The sequence below is a fragment of the Podarcis liolepis genome (genome assembly GCF_965112155.1).
Source record: "Podarcis liolepis genome assembly, chromosome: 13".
Lineage (NCBI taxonomy): Eukaryota > Metazoa > Chordata > Lepidosauria > Squamata > Lacertidae > Podarcis > Podarcis liolepis.
Window position 1 is genome coordinate 18,156,340 of NC_139573.1, and position 24,129 is coordinate 18,180,468.

General features: G+C 47.3%; 1 protein-coding gene across 1 annotated transcript; it reads left to right on the forward strand.

Annotated features, from left to right (window-relative positions):
- The first annotated feature begins 16,634 nt into the window (after nt 1–16,634).
- On the forward strand, nt 16,635–20,796 carry LOC310690447 (uncharacterized protein C19orf85 homolog). The gene is made up of 3 exons (XM_083469350.1): nt 16,635–16,935; nt 18,275–18,568; nt 20,070–20,796. Exons 2-3 carry the CDS (start codon nt 18,369–18,371, stop codon nt 20,581–20,583), a joined length of 714 nt encoding a protein of 237 aa, XP_083325476.1. The 5' UTR covers nt 16,635–16,935; nt 18,275–18,368; the 3' UTR covers nt 20,584–20,796.
- Nucleotides 20,797–24,129: the final 3,333 nt, after the last annotated feature.

The window sequence follows — 24,129 nt, forward strand, 5'->3', positions numbered from 1 at the left end:
TTCCACTTACTTCTGATCCTCCGAGAAAGAGAGAGAATTTGATCTCCGTGTGCAAAGGTTTTTCTGTGGGGGTTCAGCTCCCCAAAGACCTTTCTTCTGTGTGGTGCACACGGTCTCTGCTCCACATCCAGACATGAAGGGCTTTTTGTTCCTCGCCTTGTTCCTCCGCTCAGTGTGTCCAAAGCTCAGCGGTGGCAAGAGGTCTCCAGAGTGTGCGAGGAGTATCTCTGAGTGTCTGTCTGGGGCTGCGAAGAATTCTCTTCTCCTGCATTCCTCGCACCCTGCTAGTGTCGGTATGTTGGGGTCGAACCTTGACCCGGCCCCACACGGGGAGCACAGCTCTCGGCTCCTGTCTGAACTGAAGAACCTGTTTATTTCATCCTTGGGGTGGAATTCTGACAGCGTGTCAGCAGAAGGGACTGTGGGGCGGGCAATGGGACAACGTACGGGGGTCCGATTGGTCCGGAGTTTGCAACAGTAGGAATCGCCACCTCCTTTTTCTCCCCCACACCAAACAGGCAGACACCCAGGGTCCAACTCCCTGCTGGCATAGTCATGCAGCTTTCCATGGAATGATGCCAACCAAGAGAGAGAGAGCGGAAAAAAATAACCAAGAGATAGAAAGACAGAAGGAGACTGTATGGATCAATGGACAAAAGAAACTCATAAATGCAAAAGCAGAGAGAGAGAGAGAGAGAGAGAGAGAGAGAGAGAGAGAGAGAGAGATGGGAAGAAAATGAGCAGGCAAGACAGGGACCACCAGACCCACCTCTTGTTCATCATCAGTTTATTTATATAGACCACTTTTCCAGAAAAATTGTGTTCACAACACATACCAACTGAACAATAATAAATACAATTAATATGTATCTACAAAAACATATGAATCATGGGTATTCATAGGACTATAAATACAGAAATCCATGCAACATTATATAAAACATTACATAAAACAATACAAAAAGGTGTAGCCTAACTTATCAGTTCAGGAGAAAGAATGTCCATCACAAAAATAAACTTGATAGCACAGTGGATACCTCCGTTTTCGAACGTAATCCGTTCCGGAAGACCGCCCGAGTTCCAAAACGTTCGAAAATTGAAAACTCAGTACGGAAGCCATGTGGCATGTTCAACTTCCGAGGGAAGTTCAAAAACCAAAGCATTTACTTCCGGGTTTACGGCTTTCGAAAGCCAAGGTATCACTGTATACAAAATGGAGGATTGGGTGCAGATCACTCTCCCCAAAGGATATTAGATCTGTTCCTGCATCAAGGTAAGTGGTTGGGAATAGATGGCCTTTCTGTATTATTAACAATGGATTTTCATATCTACCTCTAATTCATAGTCCCACCCATAAAATAAATATTTTTGACCTTTTTTTTGCCTGCCTAGTTTAAGAGAATTTAGGGATTAGCGATTCAGCTAGGGTCTACTTTGTCATAGATGTCATACTTTCTTGTCCTTTCCTCCCCAAAACGCTTTGTTTTGATTTATGGAATAAGGATGTTTTGTTCACCATCATGAAATAGGGAGAACTTCAACAACAAGTCCTCAACATAGTAGAATGCCTTATTATTGATTTGCTACTTAAACATATTTCAGACTTCTCTTTCAGCTTATCAGGAGCCCCACTCTTCACCATGCAAAAAGGCTGTCAAAGTTAGAAGATGAGCTGTGGTTTTTAGATCCCTGAATATCCACCAAGTGAGCCTTCACCAACCTGGTGAAGGTCATTCAACCCCTACGAACAGGTAGTGGGGCCCATGGGGCTGCAGGAGAGAGGAGAGGAAGGAAAAGTCCTGTGGCATGAGATGCCTGTTCCATCAGTGGATAGACACTGTTGGATGTCACCTACAGTCTGAATTTTCTGGCTGCTAATGTAACTTATGATTTATGATTGTGTAAGTCACCTGGTATGTGTTATGCCCTAAAAGGAAGGCTGCAGTAAGTACTGCGGTTATTAAAATTGGGCATATGGAAGCAATAGGATGACTAAAACCCTATTCTTCTTGGAATAAAAATAGTCCAGACCAAAAATATGGTTCCAAAGCTTTACTAACAGAACTTGTTCCAAAACAGACTTACAACAATTAGGATACATCCAAATAGTTGCCTAAAATCATGTGTTTGTCCAAGCATAGGCAGAACATCATAAAAATATAAAATTACTTCAAACAGAACTGAAAGCAAAGTTCTTTCTCTCCACACAGACTCCATTACAATCTGACTGTATTCTCTCCAGAAGAAACACCATTAGCACATCCTTCGTCTTTGGTGGCTTGAGAACAAAGATTTGGCTCACACAAAATGGCGATTTGCAACTGAATACCCCTCTCATGTGATTTAAGTTAAACACCACAGTGAGAGAGTAGCAGAGATACATTCTCAGTTAATTATCCCTTTATTAGGCACTCAGAAAGTCTCACTTAGCTTCAATGGAGTTTTCTATGGTCCCTTTAGCCATACACATACAGAGTTATTTCCCTTTTCAATGTACAATTAAACAGTTATACTTAATAAGTGTGTGTGTGTGTGTGTGTGTGTGTGTGTCACTGAACATTTATGCAATTTGACCTTTAATGAGGCTGCATATATTCTTTAACTGAAACAGGGACACGTGTCTATTAGCCCTATTCTTATGCCCAGAATCACTGCCTGATTCTGCTTCTCTTACTTTCACATTGTTGCAGATTGTTAAAGACTATACCACTTAATATAGGCATAGGGAACCTTTGACCCAATAGATGGTGTTGACTTACAACACTCAACCACACTGAGTGTTGGCCCAAGCGGCCAGGCTGGTTGGGGTTGATGGGAGGTGTAGTTTAGCAACATCTGATCTAACATATGCTATATCCATTTACTCTGCAATAAGCTGTGCTCAACTAAAAGGGTGTGGGTTCCTTTTGTTTAATGATATACTGGGGAAATGTTACTGGTCTGCAATATAGCTAATATGTTAATTTCTGTTTCTCTCCGTTTCTCATTTTTCCAGTCGTAAATTTGATTTTCCACATTTCCACATCATTTTGTGGTGTTTTTTTGTTTTTTTAAGTCCTCATGAAATTTCATAAGCAAATATGCATTTTTGCATTCAATCTTGCCTAATATGCACATTACCCCCTCCCAAGCTATTTCCCTAATATAATAGACATACCTCAACAGTTGCAATGTGTGAAAAGGTTTTCTGTATGTTGCATGATGCTTTAGTGCTCATGTGCAGGCATACACATGCTTTTGCATGACAGGCAAGACACATGCACAAGCACACGCCAAACAGATTCAGAGATTTAACTTCCAGAGATTCTGCAGAGGCAGCTGAACCCTGAAGAATGGCATCTGTATTGTCTCCAGTGTACAAAAGCCCTACACGGTGATATTCTTCTTGATTTTATGGGAAATCATCTTAAAGGGTTTTACCTTAACCAAAAGGTGAACAATAACTGGTTTTTAACAACCGCATGTGACCTTTTTTGCCCGAAACCAATCTGATTAAAAATCCATTTGTGGGGACAACCAGTTGCAGTTATTTATCAACAAGGATGCAAGCAGAAGATTCGATTGAATGCTATAGCAAAGTCTTTAACTTTGGTTAAAATCACAGTTTGTACTGTGTTTTCATCTTCAGGTACAAACAGTGCATGAATGTGTGGATTTACTACACTGGAGACAATACAGATAGTAATTTTGCCATGGAAGGCAATGACTAACAGCTTAGTACTAAAACAGATTTTTCATGGAATTTTCAGTCTGTTTTGCTGCCCTTTCTCTGCATTCGGGCACCCCCACTGGCAGAGTCAGTAGTCAAGTCTTCTGTGTTTACTGGTGTTGGGGAGAGAAGAGAGGCTGAACTCGGATGTCTTCCAGGACTTCTGCTCTGGAAGAACACTCTGAGTAATTTTCGGGAAAAATCCCACTGAGATGAAAGGAAAGGCAACAGCAAAAGAAAGTCCCAGCTCCCATGCACAAGCACATATTTGCTGATTCCCCACCTCCTGACTCATCCAGATTGCCCCCCACGCAATTGCCATCCACCGTCCAGAAAATGTAATGGTACAGAAGGCTTCACCTGTTGAATTTGCGCCTGCTACATCAAGAAGTCTCCATCAGAAAATAATAATAGGGGAGGAGTTATGCTTCTAATAACAAAGCACTTTGGACACACTCACGGTAATGCCCCTCAATGTTATTACACCCTATATATATGTTATATCACACACACACACACACACACACACACACATTACGTTACGATATAGAAGCGATGCGGCCACGAGCTGGCAGCTTGAAAGCAAAACATAATGGGAATGTTGGGACTGTTTCCGTGGGAAACAGAGGGACAGTCTTTTCACAGTGCAAAGCACCAGAATTAGCTCAGAGTGTAATATGAGCTGTACAGGAAGTACAGCAGGAGGAGTTTGTCTCTCTGCTGTTGGAGTTTGAAGAGAGCAGACGTGTTTTCTGTAACACTGCAAAGACAGAAATAAAGGCATGTAAATACGTTTCTGTCTATCTCTTTCCCCTGCCCGGGGGGGGGCAGGAAAGAGTGGTGTGTTCTTCTCACGCTGAGGAGGATCGCCGATCGTGACCTCTGCCTGGATCCTGCCGGAGAATGCAGACAGGGAGGTCAACCGGTGATTCAAGCCGGGTGCCTGGAGAGTGGCCAGTTTCTCCTGATAATGGCTTGAATCCCAACAATATTCACATGTCCTAGGTGTGGGAATTATAAAATATAGCAGCAAAGGATTCTGGGAGTTTGGTTCAGTGTAGAGCTAAGAACCTCAAGGACCGCCTATCATCTTCTGAAGCCTTTCTTCGTGTGCCTCCTCCCCGAGAGGTCCAAATGGTGGCAACACGAGAAAGAGCCTCCTCTGCAGTGGCTCCCTCTGTGGAATGCCCTCCCTAGGGAAGTTCCCCTGGCACCTTCATTATACACCTTTAGTCTTTTTAACCAGGCCTTTGATTGATTCGATTGACATCTGATGCCCTTTTAAAATGTGGTTCTTTGGGGGGGTGTTATTAAGTTGTTTTTATTTTGATTATATATACTGTGGTTTTATATTTTGATTTTGTTCTGTGAACTGCCCTGAGACCTCCAGGTGTATAAATTCTAACAACAACAACTACTGGTGTGCCATGGCATTCTGGTCCAATCTGTCAAAAGACTTCATTTCTCCTGTGAAGACGCTGTGTATATTTAACAAGGCAATGTCCGTGAGCAATGCATATGTCTCTAGCTTGTGAACGTGCTGTTATACACATGTGAAATGCTTGTGCAACCTGAGTGAATCCACAGGCGGTCTTTGCCCAGTTGCCTTTTTGAGCTGTATTTGGACACCATTCTGTCAGGCATTTGTGGCTGTGTGGCTTGAATGCGTGTGTGTTTTATCTGCCGAATCTACTGTTCAGAAATGTGTTGTTGCTGCTATTATTATTATTATTATTATTAGGGAACGAACATGACTCACTAGACTGCTATCATGTCATGTGCCCCTCTTTCATATAATATCTGTACCATTTATGAGGTGCCCTCTCCTCCATTCGTCCTGATGGCAGAGCCTCGCCCCACCCTTCTTCCCCTGCCCTCAGATGTCCCCCATCCACTTGCTGTCAGTCTCTGCCTTCTCCTACCCTCAACCCCGTCTTAGGCTGGTCACCAGCTTGGCTTGAAAGGAGGTTATTCCTGGCTTGAGTTGTGTGGATTATACTGAGGGAGGGGGGAAGCATATGGCGGGGGATTCCTCGCCAGCAAGCCACAGCCTCAGCCAAAGCAAACTAGGTTGGCGCTGCTGGGTTTGTCTAACCTTGTGACCCTCCGGCGCGCAGTGTTCCCTGGGAGGGAAATGGGGAATCTAACAGATTCAAGCAAGAAGCCAGGCAGAACCGATCAAGAAAGGTCGTTTGGTGTCCTGGGCAGGGCCTGAGTCACAGCTCAAAAACCTATCAAGCAGTAATAGAGAGCCTGAGCTTGTGCAGAGTGCATTTTGCCCACTCACCATCCGTCTGGTCTAGCAGGTGGTGCATCAGGACCAGTGGGCTGCAGCCCTATCCTGCCCTCCATCAAAGGTGGATCGCAAGAGGAGCCCTATCCTACCCTCAAAGTGTCCCGATTTCCCAGGGACAGACCCAGAATTACAGAAGTCATTCCAGTTTGGGGTTTGATCCTGCTATGTCCTGGTTTTCCCTTTTCCTCCCCTCCACATCTCAGAGAACAATTAAAAGTGGTGGGGAGATCTGCCCCTGCCCCACTCCTGTCCTTTTTGGAATAGGTGCCTCTGTGTGTGTGTGTAGGTGCCAAAACAGGGTCCTGTTTATACTGAAAATAAAATACCTGCACCACATGAAGGAAATTGTGACGCTGGCATACAAAGCCCTTCCTATAATTTTGAAGGAAAGTGTAACCAATCTCCACTTTAAGTACTTTAATTACAGTGCCTCAGCAGTCAGCAATTTTTAAGGAAACCTGTGGAGTGTTTATTCCTGAGCCTTACACTGCAAGCCTTTACAGAAGTAAGTCCCACTGTGTTCAAATTTGCATCCATACATGTAAATTATCATATGCAAGGTTTACTGGTGGTCAGCTCCCAATTCTAGCTCCACCTCTGAGTCACTGAGTTTTAAAAACACAAGAAGGGTCTAGCTGGATCAGGCCTAAGGCCCATCTAGTCTAGAATTTTGTTCTTGTAGTGGCCAATCAGATGCCCTTATGGGAGGGCCAAAAGCAGAACACGAGCTCTTCACCTCTGTGCCCCGAGGGATCCATATTCTTAAAAGGAAAACGTGGCATGATGCTAAACCTGTTGGCCTGTTTAAGGGACCTGCTAGACGTTAAGTCTCTCAGGTTTCATTTTTTGAACCCCACACCCCATTTTGGAGTGTTTAAGCAGCTGGCTCTTGAAGACTGCTTGCATGATTCAACCTCCTCAGTTGTTTTTCATGCTTAAGGCTCTCTCTTTTTGGCCCTTCTAGGAGGAAACCATCAAAGGCTGCTCAATTCACAGCGCCAAGTAGACACCTCCCTAAGCATGGTCAGCTACACTTTAGAGCACAAGAAGAGCTCTGTTTGGCCAGGCAAAAGGTATTTCTTGTTCAGAAGCAACGGTGGCCAGCCAAATGCCTCCAGGATGCCCTCTCCAAACCCTGGTTGCTCCTCAGCAACGGGCATTCAGTGGCCCTGCACCTGAACATGGATGCACCACGTAGCTTCCAATAGCCACGGAAAGATCTATCCTCCATTAATTTGTATAATCCCTCCCCTCTAACAGTGAACCCAGCTGGCCAGTGCCAGCAGGACTATAGCCAGAGTGGACCCACTGAGAAACAAGAAGGTGCGTTTGGAGAAAATCCAAAATTTGCAAAACTACAAAAAAAAAAAAATCTGGGAGAAAAACCCCCCCAAGAGGCCACCCAAAAGAGCCGTATAAGGAGCAAGCATGCTCAGTGGCTATAGAATATTGAATGTCTTCTTTGGACAAGGGATGGGAAGAGAGGAAGGCTTGAGCAATTTGCAGTGGAACATTTTAGCTCCTTTTAGGCATTACCTGAAGGAGCATCTCCACCCCCATCGTTCAACTGAGGTCTAGCTCCGAGGGCCTTCTGGTGGTTCCCTCACTGCGAGAAGCAAAGTTACAGGGAACCAGGCAGAGGCCTTCTCAGTAGTGGTGCCCACCCTGTGGAACGCCCTCCCATCAGATGTCAAAGAGATAAACAACTACCTGACATTTAGAAGACATCTGAAGGCAGCCCTGTTTAGGGAAGTTTTTAATGACTGATGTTTTAATGTATTTTAATACATTTTGTTGGAAGCTGCCCAGAGTGTCTGGGGAAACCCAGCCAGATGGGTGGGGTAGAAAATAATTTATTATTATTATTATTATTATTATTATTATTATTATTATTATTATTATTACTACAGCTCCCATGTAACTCTACACAGGAGCTGGGAGTGGAGACACACCAAACAGCCCTTCCCCTGGCATCTGCACAAAGAGCATGGAAAATTGTGGGGATGGAGCCCTTCCGTGTCCTGCATCTGCCTCTCTCTAGCCAACGGTAGGGCTGGCCCCAAGAGATCTGAGTATCACATAGCTCCCCTGGTCAGGACATCAACCTTGTCCAGAGTGCAGACAGACAATAAAAAAATTGGTCTTGAATTGAAATCACTATGTGGCTCCCTAGTTTACCTACCTAGGATCCTGGGGTTGCACCTAACTTTGGCTGTGTACACACTATACCTTTAAAGCGTATTTGAAGCACGTTTACGCCCCTCAAAGAATTCTGGGAACTTTAGTTTAGGTAAAGGCCTCTGGGAATTACAGTGGTACCTCGGGTTAAGTACTTAATTCATTCCGGAGGTCTGTTCTTAACCTGAAACTGTTCTTAACCTGAAGCACCACTTTAGCTAATGAGGCCTCCTGCTGCCGCCATGCTGCCGGAGCATGATTTCTGTTCTCATCCTGAAGCAAAGTTCTTAACCCGAGGTACCATTTCTGGGTTAGCGGAGTGTGTAACCTGAAGCGTATGTAACCTGAAGCGTATGTAACCCGAGGTACCACTATATAACTCGGTGAGGGTAAACTACAGGGCCCAGAATTCTTCGAGGGAAAGGATGCACTTCAAAGGTGTAGTGTGCACACAGCCTTTCTACTCAGAGTAAACCCATTGAAATTAATGGACCCACATTAGTAATGCCCAGTAGTTGCAGTGGGCCTACTCTGGGGGTGACTAACACTGGACACGCAGCCTCCTGATTCCCAGTTATCCCCTTCCTTGTTCTTGTGAGTTATTTTCCAATATCAGACCTGCGGTGCCTGGCACCTCGCAGAAGGTGTACTTGAGCTACAGGAAAGAAGGAGACATGAATAACTTTCCTGCTTTCTTCCCTTGCCCATTCTCTCTCCACCTGGAAGCCAGACACAGTTTTGGTATTTGGTTTTTTTGAGGGGAGACAGGGGTAGTTGCAGACGGGGGTGGGGAGCAGAGAGAGGGATGCCTAGGGAACAGCTCATGTCATCCCTTGGCCGCCATTTCCCAAACCGGAGCCTGAGGACAGCGGGGGGCTCCCAGCCACCATGCCTGAATTCTGCACCAGCGCCAACAACTCACAGGAAAAATAAACCGAGAGGGAACAGCAGCACCGGCACCAGATGTGGGGCAAAAAGCCCCAAACCTCCGCTAACAAATACTCAGCTTTAGAAAGACCAGGAATTCTGGATTTCAAACTGGTCCAGCCTTGGGATGAGCAGGGGGCGGGTGGACGGGGGACGCGACGATGACGGTAGTAAGCCGCCTGCCTGGTATCATCGTGTTGTAATTTTTTTTTATAACACCAACTCAGACCATTGGTCCAACTGGCCAAGTATTGCCGGCAGCTTGCTCCACAGAATTTCAGGCAGGGATTCTCTCCCAGCCCTCCATGAAAATGCTAGAGCAGGGGTAGGGAAACTAAGGCTTGGGGGCAGGATGAGTAGAAGGTGTCCTTTGATTTAAAATGCATCTCTGGGTTATTTGTGGGGCATGGGAATTCATTCATTTCCCCCACCCCAAAATATAGTCCAGCCCCCCACAAGGCCTGAGGGACGGTGGACTTCCCCATGGCTGAAAAATGTTGCTGACGCCTGTGCTAGAGGTTGCATGTACAGTGGTGCCTCGCAAGACGAAAAGAATCCGTTCTGTGAGTCTCTTCGTCTAGCGGTTTTTTCGTCTTGCGAAGCAAGCCCATTGACGGATTAGCGGATTAGCGCTATTAGCGGCTTTTAGCGGCTTATCTGCTGATTGGATCATCTGATAAGCGGCTTAGAAAAAGGGGGGAAAGGGGAAAAAACCAGCAGGAACTCGCAAGACATTTTTGTCTTGCGAAGCAAGCCCATAGGAAATTCGTTTTGCGAAGAACCTCCAAAACGGAAAACTCTTTCTTCTAGCGAGTTTTCTGTCTTGCGAGGCATTCGTCTTGCGGGGCACCACTGTATGTGGTCATGTAGTACAAGTATGGCCCATCTTTCCTCCAAGGGTAGTGGTACAAGGTTCTCCACTCCCCCTTTTATCCTCACAACCAGTGGCGTCGCAAGGGGGGGCAGGGGGGGCGGTTCGCCCCGGGTTCCATGTTTGGGAGGGTGACAAGAAGGCACCCCACGGGGTGCTTTCACTGCCGCCCTGGCCTGGGCAAGGCGGCAGGAGCAGTCATCGTGCCGCTGAAGCCACATGTGGAGGATCCTCAATTTGTGGCTGCAGCCGCGAGCAGAGGATCCTGCCACCGTCCGTACGGCGTTTGAGCGGCGCCGGCGGCAAACCGCTATGTACAACGCATGTGCGGTGTCGTGTGCATGCGTTGTATGTAGCGATGCTGCACATGCACTGTACATAGCGGTTTGACACCGCCGCCGCCTGAGCGCCGTACAGATGATGGTGGGATGCCTCCGTCGCCAGCAGGAACCGCTTATGGCGAGCTGGGGGCCCCCTCCCAGCCTCCCTCCCTCCCCGGCTCGCCGTAAGTGGCTCCCGCTTTGTTGCTTTACAGCGAGCTGGGAAGGGAGGGAGGGAGGGGGACAGATGGGAGCCGTGGCTCCTGAGAGGATGAAGCTATGCCAGTGGCATAGCTCCCCACCTTGCCCGACAGCTCAGGGTACTTGGGAGTCACGGGGGTGGGGGCGTAGGAAGGGGGGTGGACATTTGGTGCCCACCCACGACTCCCAAGCCTACCCCAAGCTCTCGATGGGGGGGGGGGACAAAAAAAATTGCACCAGGTACCACCTGGACTTGACACGCCTCTGCTCACAACAACCCTGTGAGGTGGGTTAAGCCAAGGAATGTCGACCGGCCCAAGGTCACCTGGTGAGCTTCATGGGGATGTGTGGGGATTTGAACTCGGGTCTCTTAGGTTCTAATCCAAAACACTCTCATTGCTACACTACACCTGCGCAGAGGAGACTTGCTGAACCTAAGTTAGCCATGTGGATTAACTTCAGCAGGTCTGCTCTGAGTAGGACTAGCATGGAATTTGGTGACTAATTCCACCCCACCCAGTGATTGATCCTAAGACCTTTTCCATGCAACCGCTGAGCACGATCCTGGATTTGTGGCCCTCTCACTCTCACCTTTACAGGATATTTAATATGCAAGGTGTTACACAACAGCCCTGTGCAGGGACGGATTTAGGTATGATGAGGCCTTAAGCTACTGAAGGTAATGGGACCCTTTATATGTCCAGCTGTCCTTTGTCAACAACAAATTGTCGCTGTTTTTGTGTGTTGAATATATGCTATATGGTAATTTATGGACCTAATAGGCATCTAGAGCCATTTGCACATAACAAAATAAGTATTTTATCAAAGTTACTTTTGAACTGAAATACAATTAAGAAGAAGTATATGGGGGGGTAGGAGAGTGGGGTCCTAAGCTATAGCTTGTTTAGCTTATACGTACGTAAACCCGGCACTGGACTTGACCAAGGTCTGTCTTGCAAATACAGGCATGGTTTTGAACTCAGGACTCTCAAATGTACAGCTGATCAGAACTCAGGACTCTCAAATGTACAGCTGATCAGAGTCCACACTGTACCAGCTTGGCATTCAGACTGGCAGTGGACAAATTTAAATTTATATATGTCAATGAGGTATTTACATCAGCACATACAAATATTAAACTGCAAGCCCCGTCCCTCCAGAAGAGGCAAGCCCTTAAGAAACCCTTTACGGCAGCATGAATCAGACGCCTTGGCCAGACCCAGGCCAGCGAACCGGTTTTGGATTAAATGTGCTCTGGCTGGCCTCACCCGCTGTGAAAAGGCCTTGGCCTCTCTCGCCAGCCTGTGAACATGAGAGGGACCTTTGTTCATGGGCAGAGTTTGTTTTGCCACCTGTGTGTGACAAGCGCTTTGAGGTGAGGCAAGGGGAGTCTGGAAGGCGGCTTTGATTTCACCTTGGTGGGGGCAGAAGGGGAAGCAGTATTTGCTGACAGGCAGAGGTGGGATGGGGGGGAGGCAGATGCTGGCACCCAGATGTGTATTCAGAGGAATGGTGTGAGTGTCTGTGAGGGGCTGGGGAGGGAGGCAGACAAACTGCTGAAGCTGCACTCCTTCTTGTGGGGGCAAGTGGGGAGGGATTTACTTCCTCGCAAGACAAACTGTAAGAGCTCCTTGTCAGAGCAATATTATATCATGTTGAAGAGTCATGGCTTTCTCCAAAGAATCAGTTTGTTAAGGGGGCTGATATTTCTTAAGAGACCCCCTGTTCCCCTCATAGAGCTACTATTTAACTCTATGAGGTTTAACAGTTGATCCCTCGTCCCAGGGAATTCTGGGAACTGTAGCTCTGTGAAGGGAGCAAGGGTTTCCTAACAATTCTCACATACCCTCCAACATTTCTCCAATGAAAATAGGGACGACCTATTCCATAATGATAATTTCACTATTTTATACCCCACACATATCTTACTGGTTTGCCCCAGCCACTTTGGGTGGCTTCCAACATATAAAAATATTAATAAAACATTAAACATTTAAAAAACTTCCCTACACAGTCATACCTCGGGTTACAGATGCTTCGGTTGCATGATTTCGGGTTGCGCACCGCGCCGAACCCGGAAGTACCGGAACGGGTTACTTCCGAGTTTCGGTGTTTGCACATGCAGAAAAGCGCTAAATTGTGTTTTGTGTATGCGCAGAAGTGCTGAATCGTGACTCACACGTGTGCTGAAGTGGCGCTGTGGGTTGTGAATGCTGCAGGTTGTGAACGTGCTTCCCGCACAGATCACATTCACAACCCGAGCGTCCACTGTACAGGATTTCCTTCAGACAGCTCAGGGGTTGGAGAGCACAATTCTCAACTACAGTTCCCTGCATTCCTTGGGGAAAACCATGACTGCATCTGACCTTGAAGAGTTTGTGAGTAAATCATTTTTACCTTAGCAAATGCAGTGGCGTAGCGTGGAGGGTGCAGGGGGGGCCGGCCGCACCGGGCGCAACATCTGGGGGTTAGGGTTAGGGGGCGCAAATCCACGGGTAAGGGGGCGCAAATCCACGGGTTAGGGGGCGCAAATTACTTGCCTTGCCCCGGGTGCTGACAGCCCACGCTACGCCACTGAGCAAATGTGTGGTCTTTTTCTATGCTAGGGGACATAGGAAACTTTGGAAATAAACTTTTTAAGGAACCTTTTGCAACTCACTTGAAAGGGCACTTTTTAAGATTCTACAGCTGTTGTAAACAAAAACTGCCCTTTTCCCTTATGGGGTATCCAAGAGCCCATATAGAGTCCTTACATAGGTTCCCTATTGGTAGGAGAGAATAACAGAGGCCAACCAGAGAATATTGAGAAGCAAAGCAGCTAGTAAGCTTGATCTTTATTGATCTGTTGCAACAGGGTGCTCCCCTCACACGCAGGAGAGGAAGAGGAACCCAGAACAATGGCGCGCAAGGCCTTATAAAGACTTTTGAAATTGCCACCCTGTAAATCAAGACCACCCCCAGAAACATTATACATACATCACAGAAGGGGTGTAACCTAAGACCACCCCCCAGATACATCATACCCACATCACAGAAAAGGCGGTCTAAAACAGAAATTTGAATGTTGTTTTTCTTCTGTTGTTGTTTATCTCCTGTCTGGCAGGTTACTTGATTGGATTGCCTGGGGAGCCTGGCCAGTCTTTTGTAGTGATAAATACTTAGTTCCTGGGCCAGCTCACAGGCTCAAACCCTATTCATATCTTAAATGTGCCCTTAAGACAGGATTTGTGAGGAAAGAGACAATGGGGAAGTCTCCCACATTGACCTTGCAGAGAAAACATTTGCTCAGTTTAGGAATCAAAATGGTTCCAGGTCGGTCTTCCTGTGCTGATCTATGTATGTGCTTGGTTGGTACACTTATGAACATTACCATATACCGTATTTTCCGTCCTATAGGGCACACTGACCCATAGGACGCACCTAGTTTTTTGGGGGATTTTTTTTTTTAAAAAAATTATTTCCTCCCCACCGGCCGCGGGGCTGGGGCGGGGGAAGCCCGAGCTTCCCCCGACCCCAGCCCCCAGAACAGGCTGCTGCGCGCAAGGCTTGCGGACCTCTGCCCGAAGCACGGGGCGTGCTCTGGAGCGCGCCCCGTGCTTCGGGCTGCAGGCTGCTGCTCCCAAGGCTTGTGGATAGCTTCCTGAAGCCTGGAGAGCGAGAGGGGTCGGTGCGCACCGACGCCTCTCGCTCTCCAAGCTTCAGCGAAAGCCTGCATTCGCCCCATAGGACGCACACACATTTCCCCTTCATTTTTGGAGGGGGAAAAGTGCGGCCTATAGGGTGAAAAATACGATATCTAAGACCTCAAAATTCCTATCACACTACCCACTTTCTTCATGCCATGCATAATTTTATAAACTTCTATCTTGTCACTTTTTGCTGACCTTCTCTCTAAACTAAAAACTCCCAAACACTGCATCCTTTGCTCACATCCCCGCTATCTTATCCTCCCGTTTTCATTTTTTTGCAAGCCTCAGGCCTGCATTTTGCCATCATTATGAGTAATTGCTTTATAATTGCTTGTATTATCATGGCGACTCCAGCTCAGAGGGTTAAGATGAAGGGGAGGGAAAGCGGTTGCATTCTTCTGTGCCCGGAAACTCAAAACTCCCCGCCATGGATGGCATCTCCACGGTGCCTCAAGTGCCCAGAGACCATTGAAGCCTGTGACATCTGTAATTGGTGAAGACAGCAATAACAGCCACATCCCAGTAGCAAGTATTTGCTAATTGGAAGCCTGCTGCTGATGGACTCAAGAGTTGGATCTTACAAAGGAAGTGGGCAGAACAAACAGGACGAGGAGAAAAGGGAGGCAAAAAATCATGTGATGAGTGTGACAGAAAAGAATTGGTTATAGATTTAATATATCTCAGAACAGAGGCTGTGCGAGGAGGATTTTACATGGAAGAAAGCCAAAAAGATAGTTCAGATGAGTAGATAATTTTATGATGATGATGATGATGAGTTATTAAATTTATATACTGCCCTTCATCCAACAATCACAGGTCAGTTTACAGGAGAAGTAATTTAAGCTTGTTCATAACTTGAAAGCTTTAAAAGGTAGCACGTCTGGCTCTGTACAGATTAGGGTTGCCAACATTTCCCCCTAGTCTTTGGCCTGTGTCCTTAAGAACAGCCCAACATGAGGAAATTACCAGGCCATATCCAGGGCATGATCTGGAGGCGCACGAGGCGGCAACATTACTGATGCTAAGACTCACTTTTTCCCTCCTAAAAAGTAAGGGGAAATGTGTGTGCGTCTTATGGAGCGAATGCAGGCTGCGCAGCTATCCCAGAAGCCAGAACAGCAAGAGGGATTGCTGCTTTCACTGTGCACCGATCCCTCTTGCTGTTCTGACTTCTGAGATTCAAAATATTTTTTTCTTGTTTTCCTCCTCCAAAAACTAGGTGCGTCTTGTGGTCTGGTGCGTCTTATAGAGCAAAAAATATGGTAATTAGCAAACAAATGGTAGCTTACCCCAAACAGAGCTGCAGTTCCCAGCACCCTTAACAAACTACAGTTCCAAGGATTCTTGGGGTGGGGTGTAAGAATGCACTTTACGCATATGATTTGTACGCAGCCTCAGAAGTGATTTGGGGTCTTCAAGGTTGCAGACATCGCTCAGCCTCGAATCTGGAAGGATGTGTATATGCTGAGATGACGGTTTCCAACCTTCCCATTTCCTCTGACAGATTTCTTAACTACGTTCTTCAGCAGCGCTCATGATCTACCTTGAGTTGTGATGCCCTCAACAGCACAATGCCATGCATGTCAGTTGAGAGGTAAATCCCATTGTTTTTGATGGGGATTACTCCTTAGGTAAGTGTGTACAGTATAGGACTGCAGTCTCACTGTACAATTCTACAATGCATGTTAAAGGCATAGTAACGCAAGGTATAGGCAAATATAACCCAATACCCAATACAGTGGTACGTTGGTTCTCAGATGCCTTGTACTCAAACGCCTTGGTTCCCAAACGCCGAAAACCTGGAAGTAAGTGTTCCAGTTTTTGAACGTTTTTCAGAAGCCGAGCGTCCGATGCGGCTGTTGGCTATTGTTTCCTGGGCGCCTGCACCAATCAGAAGCTGTGTCTTGGTTTTTGATCTTTTGGAAGTCAAATGGACTTCCGGAACAGATTAGGCTTGGTGCTTTTGTTTTTGTTATTTATTTTGGAGGCTTTTGCAGTTAATTTGTTTTTGTGACTATCATCAGTGCAGGTAAAAAAAATATATTTTTATCATCTACAATACTATCTTATTTATTTTATAGTACAGTACATTGATTATTGCTTTCATTTTATGGATCAACAGTCTCGTTAGATAGTAAAATTCACGTTAAATTGCTGTTTTAAGGGTTTTTAAAAGTCTGGAACGGATGAATCCGTTTTGCGTTACTTTCTATGGAAAAGCGCGCCTTGGTTTTAGATCGCCTTGGTTTTGGAACGGACTTCCGGAACGGATTAAGTTTGAGAACCAAGGTACCACTGTATCTGAGTAAACCTTGTTCCCTGCAGTCTCGCCTGAGCTAGCACCCCCACCTCACCCCAACTAGAGAAAGAAAAACAAAATATGTCTTTCTTTACTAACAACCAATAAATTCCTTACAGGGATTAATTTCAATCTGGTGCCTGGTAGTGACTATGATTTTCCTTAAGGTGGGGGGGGGAGAGGTGGAGAGGGAAAGGGGTGGAGTTCTTAAGCATCTTTATCAGTCTCTGTTCTGGGTACCAATCTCAAAGCAGGCAGTCCTCGGACAAGAGGGAGAAGAAATAGATGCAGTTGGGAACAAAAGGAGTTTGTTGGGAGCAGTCTTGGGGTAGTGGATGGAAGGACAGATAAACAGACAGGCATTCAGGGAGTCAGAGAGAAGATTGCCAAGCGCTGATGTCTTTACGTGGAACTCAGCTTCTCAGAGCTCTTCATCTAAGGACAGGTATGTGGAATTAGGAGCAGATCTGGAAGGTACTTCATTTAAATTGGGGCAACCGCTACTTATTCCGTTCATATGTGTACATATGTTGTCGAAAACTGTGTGAAGACTCGATTTGCCAAGAAGGGAGGGGGGTGTTGATGGGAGAGGGGGGAAAGAGGGTGCCAAATCTACCCCAAGCCAAAAAAAAAACCACTACCCAGGACTTGAAGTCAGGACTGAAATCCCTTGAGGACTATTTTGTATCATTCCTTCTATTTCTAATATTCAGGATGTGAGGACGAATCCTTATGCAGCCCAAATGGCACAAGAGAGAGGTACCAACAGGCTTAGGGGGACCCAACATTTTAAAACATGCAGTTGTTTTTCATGAAAAATGTCTATTGGGGTGAACCCACCCAAATGGCCCAGTGAGGACTGTGTGTGTTCAGAGGCAAGGAATGCTGGCAGGCTGTTAGGTGAGGGTCAGAGGGAAACTGAACAAAGCAGTTGGCATCCTGAACGCTGCACTCCATCGCCACTTTTTGTTGCAGGTCCCATTCGTGTTTTGCTAATCTAGAAATTAACGGTCACTTTTAAACCCTCAGCCAAAATAGGTTCCTAGTCCTTTCCTGGTTCCTTAAGGTGCAGATACAGCCTGAATAAGGACCTGGGGTCTGAACAGCTCTGAACCTGGGATAAATTCTGCACCATCTGAAATCACATGTCCAGCGGTACATTTGCAGACTACTTGCAAGTAAGGAAGCAATGCTATGCACAAGAAGCTGGTGTAAGTCAAGGCAGTGTCAGTTTAGCCAGGGTGGAGCCAAACCCTGTTCAATTGCATCTTTGTTTTGCCGTTCACGTGAGAGAGATAGAAGAGATGAATATACCTTTAAGGCTTTTCTTATAGCTTTGTTAACTATGAACCCCGAAATTTGGGATCCAACAATGTTGCATTTTTGAGCATTAACTATGAATCCCAGTTTGATGTATCTGTTTGGGACGTTCTGCAAAAAACAAGTCACAGCTTTGCAAAGCTTTGGCACAGGTTTGGAGGGGATCCCAAATTTTGGGGTTCGTAGTTCATGAAACTCTTCTAGCTTAGTGACTGGAAGGAAATGGGGAGAGAAAGGAGTGACATTTTAGGTGATCCTGTCTTGACTTAATGCTTCCAGAATTGGTCTTTCTTGTTTCTATTTCAAATTTCACTAGGGATAAGGAAGGACAACAGAGATTTGCAGTGAAGGAGACAGCGATGGATGGGTTTAGCAAGAGGTGTTGCAACTCAGCTTACTGGGGGGGGGGGGACATGCCATGACTATGCTCCTCTAATGGGGGCTCTCTTCTCCCACCTCTCCAGGCCCAATCAGAGCTTCCTTCGCAGGTGCAGGCTACCATAGCAAAAGCAGGACTTTGCAGGAGGTGCTTCCTATCAACTCCTAACACAACTGAGAATGCCACATGGCAGCCACATCTCTCAGCCTTCCATGGCGCCTCCACGGCCCCTGACTGCATACGAGCGTGGGAGGGATCTGTGCACCTTTGTGTCAACAGCAGCATCCCACGTCATGCGCACCTTGCAGAGACCCTGCAGGAGCCGGCCCGGCAAGAGGAAAGTGAACCACCGGAGGTTCCTACAGAACCAGATTTGCAGGTAGGACATTTGAAGGACATAAGATGAGCCCTGATTGAGCAGGCCAGTGGCCCATGCTGTTGTCACCATGCATGGCCAACCAGAGGCCTGTGGGAAGCCTGTGAGCAGCACTGGAGCACAAAAACAATCTCCCCTCCCATAGTTCCCAGCCACAGATATTCAGAAGCATTGCTGCTTCTGAACTCAAAACAGCTACCATCCCTGTTCTCCCCATCCCCACCTCACCCCCATGCTTCTGACTCTAGAGTTTATTTGGGAGAAGGGAAGAGAAGTCTTTGGCAAGATGCCCTGAGTGGTCCATCTCCTCCTTGCTAATGTTCCTTCTGCCCGTTGACTTGCGCTCCCCCTCAGGGCTCAATACATATAACCACCCAGAGGGCAAGTGAAGGATTCCGCTCTGTCTTCTCACTCTGTCACTTCCCGCATGCTCAGAGAGGGCAGGGGAACAGGCAGTGATAGCAAAGCAAAGGAGGGAGGGAGGGAGGGAGAGGAGCAGAGGCTGGAGGTTTGGGGAAAGGAAGGGCAACAGCGATGGGGGCCTTGGCAAATGCCTGGCGTTGCCTATCTGTCTCTGACAATGGCTCTGCTCTCCCCCCACAAAATGCCAAACCGGTGCCTATAAGCAGATTCAGAGGGCTGTTGTGGGAAAATATCAGATCTTTTGGGTGATAAGCACTGGATTGCTCAGTTGGTTAAAGCATGGTGCTGATAACACCAAGGTTGCAGGCTTGATCCCCGTGAGGGACAGCTACATATTCCTGCATTGCAAAGGGTTGTTTTTTTTAGGAAGGAAAGCCCCTTCCAACTCCATGATTCTAGGAATAGGTAATAATAATAATAATAATAATAATAATAATAATAATAATAATAATGCACCCCTGAGATGGAGGCATGCTTACAAACTGTGCTGTAAGGCATGGTGAGAAACTCTGATATATCCAGTGCTTTTTTTCTGGGGGCGCACAGGGGTACGCATACCCCTAAACATAACCACTGTGCCTTGGGCTTGCCGATCAGAAGGTCGGTGGTTCGAATCCCCGTGACAGGGTGAGCTCCCATTGCTGTCCCAGCTCATCCCAACCTAGCAGTTCGAAAGCACGTCAAACTGCAAGTAGATAAATACCGGTAGGTACCGCTCCGGCGGGAAGGTAAACGGCGTTTCCGTGCGCTGCTCTGGTTTCGCCAGAAGCAGCTTAGTTATGTTGGCCACATGACCTGGAAAAACTGTCTGCGGACAAATGTCGGCTCCCTCGGCCAGTAAAGCAAGATGAGCGCCACAACCCCAGAGTCGTTTGCAACTGGACTTAACTGTCAAGGGTCCTTTACCTTTAAGTTTGGCCTCATTGGGGGGCAGTATTTCAATATGAGTAGGAAAATGAGAGTACCCCTAAACATTTTTTAAAGAAAAAAAAGGCGCTGGGTGTATCCCATAGTGCACTGCTTCAGGTGAACCCATTGCAGCCTGCAAGAAATCTCACAGCCTTTTCTTTTCTCCCCCCAGGAGTTTCTCAGACATTGAGGCTGCTACTCGCCGCTTGGCCTCCTCCATCCTTTCCCAGGAGGCTCAGACACCCCCTGCAGCATCGCAGCAAATGAATCCCCCCAAGCCCAACAACCCACCCCCCGCCCAGGCTCCTCCTGGCTCCTTTTTGGGCACAGCAGAAGCGTTTGTGGCTCCCGACCCGAGCCCCAGCTGGGCTCTCTCCCTTGATGCCCTGATGTCAGGACCAGATGAACTTTTCGAGCCCATCACCGAGGAGATGGAACCGGCAAGCAACACCTTGTCTCTGTGTGGTCCCGATCCCTTAGAGTCGTGCCTGCTGGGATGTAATAATGCGCCATCCGGCCTGCCGTCCAACGGAGAAGATTCTGCAGCCAGTGGAGCTTGCCTAGTAGCTGCAGACCAGTGCTTTCCGGGGGCATCTGAATGCTCCATTCCTGTCTCCAACCCAGGAGCTCTGGTGGTTTCTGACTATGACAACTGCGTGCCCTTCTGGGAGCTGGAAACATGGTGACTTGACCTCCAGCTTTAACATCCATCTCAATGTCCTGTTTGGTCCAAGGTGGAGGGTTCATACACACGTTTGTGTTCATTTATCCTCATCTGTGCATTCGTTTTGCCTAATGGACACCTGTTTGCAAGCCAGTTCCCCCAGTGCCATGTATCCTTGTACATCATATTCCTTAATATTTGCATTTTTGTACGTACCTTTTCCAAAGAAGTCTTCAACATCTCTGTGCTGTGCTGTCCATTTAATGTTCCATAGAGTGAGTTGGGAAACTGGAAAAGTCTAGAGGAAACATTACTTCCTTTCTCTTCTCTCAGCCATTCTTCCTCTCAGGAAATCTACTGTACTCAATAGTTCTGAAAGAGGAACGAAACAACTTAATTAAATCATTTGTTGGCTTTATATATTCATCTCCAAGTATTTTCTTCTTATGCTCAAGGTATGTAAATGTAAACTATGCTTGGCTGTTTAACTGATTCAACTGAAGAGCAGAAAGTTAATTATTGCTCTGCCTAAAATTGCTAATAATGTCCCTCTCTGAATTTTGTGCACCTGATTCAATGATGTGACTATTAAATGTTTGCTTCTTACTGCCACCTAGTGGACTGTTCTATTATTATCCATATCTTGCGCGTCATGTATTCCCCACATTTAATCCCTTTAAGTGAGGACCAGGGCCATGTGGCATGTCATTGTGCCACGAGAGAGACAGCCCCATCATGGCATCTGCTGCTGGGGCCTCCTAATGATGTTGGACTACAACTCCCATCATCCCTGAGTGTTGACTGCTGGCTGTGGCTAATGGGAACTGTAGTCCAACATCATCTGGTGAGCCACAGGTTCCCCATTCCTGTATTTCAAGTACTGTAACACCTCAGGTCCTAGGCTTTCATGGCTTCTAGAGCAAGTTAGTGGCTTTGCAAGGAAAGTTGTGTGTGAGCGTGTGGTGTGGTTTTGATAGAAATATAGATAGATAGATGAAAGATAGATAGATAGATAGATAGATAGATAGATAGATAGATAGATAGATATTTAAAAAAGAGATAGCTTCGGTAAGATTTCTGTGTCCCTGCGTAGCACAGATGCTAAAAATGCAAAGCATTCATGTTTATCTACAACAACTCTGCAAAGGTACATGAGGCTGAGAGGGAGAAATTCCCTCACTGCCACCATTTCAAAAGAGTTGTTGTTGCTTAGTCGTTTAGTCGTGTCCGACTCTTCGTGACCCCATGGACCAGAGCACGCCAGGCACTTCTGTCTTCCACTGCCTCCCGCACTTTCAAAAGAGTAGAACCCAGGAATTTCATAAATCACACCGTGGTTTCAGTATACCAGCTGCTGCTATGTTTATTATAAAAAGGTAAAGGAATCCCTGACCGTTAGGTCCAGTCGCGAACGACTCTGGGGTTGGGGCGCTCATCTCGCTTTATTGGCCGAGGGAGCCGGTATACAGCTTCCGGGTCATGTGGCCAGCATGACAAAGCCGCTTCTGGCAAACCAGAGCAGCGCACGGAAACGCCGTTTTCCTTCCTGCCAGAGAGGTACCTGTTTATCTACTTGCACTGGCGTGCTTTCGAACTGCTAGGTTGGCAGGAGCTGGGACAGGGCTACAGGAGCTCACCCTGACCCCGTCACAGGGATTCAAACCACTGACCTTCTGATCAGCAAGCCCTAGGCTCTGTGGCAAGAGATGTTCCGTATTTTTCGCCCTATAGGACACACTTTTCCCCCTCCAAAAATGAAGGGGAAATGTGTGTGCGTCCTATGGGGCGAATGCAGGCTTTCGCTGAAGCCTGGAGAGTGAGGGGGGTCGGTGCGCACCGACCCCTCTCGCTCTCCAGGCTTCAGGAAGCTATCCGCTAGCTGTGGGAGACGCAGCTCTCCCACGGCTAGCGGAGAGCTTGCCGGCATCCAGAAGCTTGGGGCACGCTGAGCTCAGCACGCCCCAAGCTTCGGGCTTCGCGCAGCCCTCCGCTAGCCATGGGAGAGCCGCGAGACTTCGCGCAGCTCTCCCACGGCTTGCGGATAGCAGCCTGTTCTGGGGGCTGGGGTAAGCTTGGGCTTCCCCCACCCCAGCCCCGCGCCTGGGGGGGGGGGGGAAATATATATTTTATTCTTTATTCCCCCCCAAAAAAAAAAACTAGGTGCGTCCTATGGGCCGGTGCATCCTATGGGGCGAAAAATACAGTATTGCAAAGAGATGTATGGAGCATGCCAAAATTGCCAATTTGCAGAAGGATTTAATGATATTAGAGGCTAACTTAAAATTGGCTTGATAACAGAGGTTTCAGGTACAGTGGTATCTCAGGTTAAGTACTTAATTTGTTCGGGAGGGCCGTACTTAACCAGAAACTGTTCTTAACCTGAGGTACCACTTTAGCTAATGGGGCCTCCTGCTGCTGCTGTGCCGCTGGAGCACGATTTCTGTTCTCATCCTGAAGCAAAGTTCTTAACCTGAAGCACTATTTCTGGGTTAGCAGAGTCTGTAACCTGAAGCGTATGTAACCCGAGGTACCACTGTATTGCTTATCTGTATTCTGATTTCTGGGTTTTTAATTTTTTTTTTTTTTATGCGGCATCATAATCCTGCAGTTCTGAATAAATATTCTGCTCTTCGTTCATTTACCATTCATCCATGGGCAGAGGCACTGGCCTCTATAGCCATTTAGTGCCCTCTATGTTCCATATACTTCAGCATATTATATATGCTATCCCCTTTCAAATATAAAATAAATAGCAAACAATGTGATGATGTGGGAAGGGGGGAAGTTGGAAGAGAAAATAACTTTTAATAAAAACATTTCTCATGTTCCAGTGCTAGACAATAGAAACCAATCAAATCAGTAGTGTCTTATGGGGAACTAATGGGTCACCTTTAAAATGTTGTGGGTTCCTTAGGGGCCCAGGTCTTAAGCATCACAATAAAGAAAAGAAAAGGGGAAAGGACAATTATGTTTTAGAAATTTTCTATGTCCTAAAACTGAGGGCCTTTCTGTGCGAGGCAACTTCTCTCTGGGCCCAAAGTGAATGAATGAATGTGTTACTTGGCCCAATTCGAAGCGCTTTTGCGCAACAACGGCCGCTCCGGAGACGCCGGGTCCCCCACCAGCGGGGCGCAGACCCCCCCGAGATTGGCCCGGCGCGTTTCTCGGGCCCCCGATCGCCGCGAGAAGTTTTTAATTTAGCCGAAAAAGGCCCAGATTTCCCGGCGCCAGGCGCGCCGAGCAGGACTCGGCCGCGCTTCTGCCTGGTTTCCCCCGGCGCGCCGCCTCCCCGGCCCGCGAGGCGGCCGGGCTCCGAGAGAGAGGCTCCCGCAGGTCCCTTTCGCCCGGGGCCCGGCGCGCTGCGAGGCGGCGACGCGGCGATTTGGGCCGTTTTGTGGCACTCAAGAAACACAAAGTTGCAGCGGGGACAGGAGCCATGTCTGGCTGCGGAGGAGAGCGCGGGGTCTGCGAGCGCACCAATCAGCGCGCAGCTCCGCCCCTATAAATAGCAGGCAGCTCCGGGGCCGCACTTCAGACTTTACTTTTCGGTTCCGAGAGGTTCTAGCCC

Coding starts and splice junctions, on each gene's coding strand:
- LOC310690447 (XM_083469350.1), top strand. CDS start 18,369: ATGCCACATGGCAGCCACATCTCTCAGCCTTCCATGGCGCCTCCACGG. Junction 18,569..20,069: donor CTACAGAACCAGATTTGCAG/GTAGGACATTTG, acceptor TTCTCCCCCCAG/GAGTTTCTCAGACATTGAGG.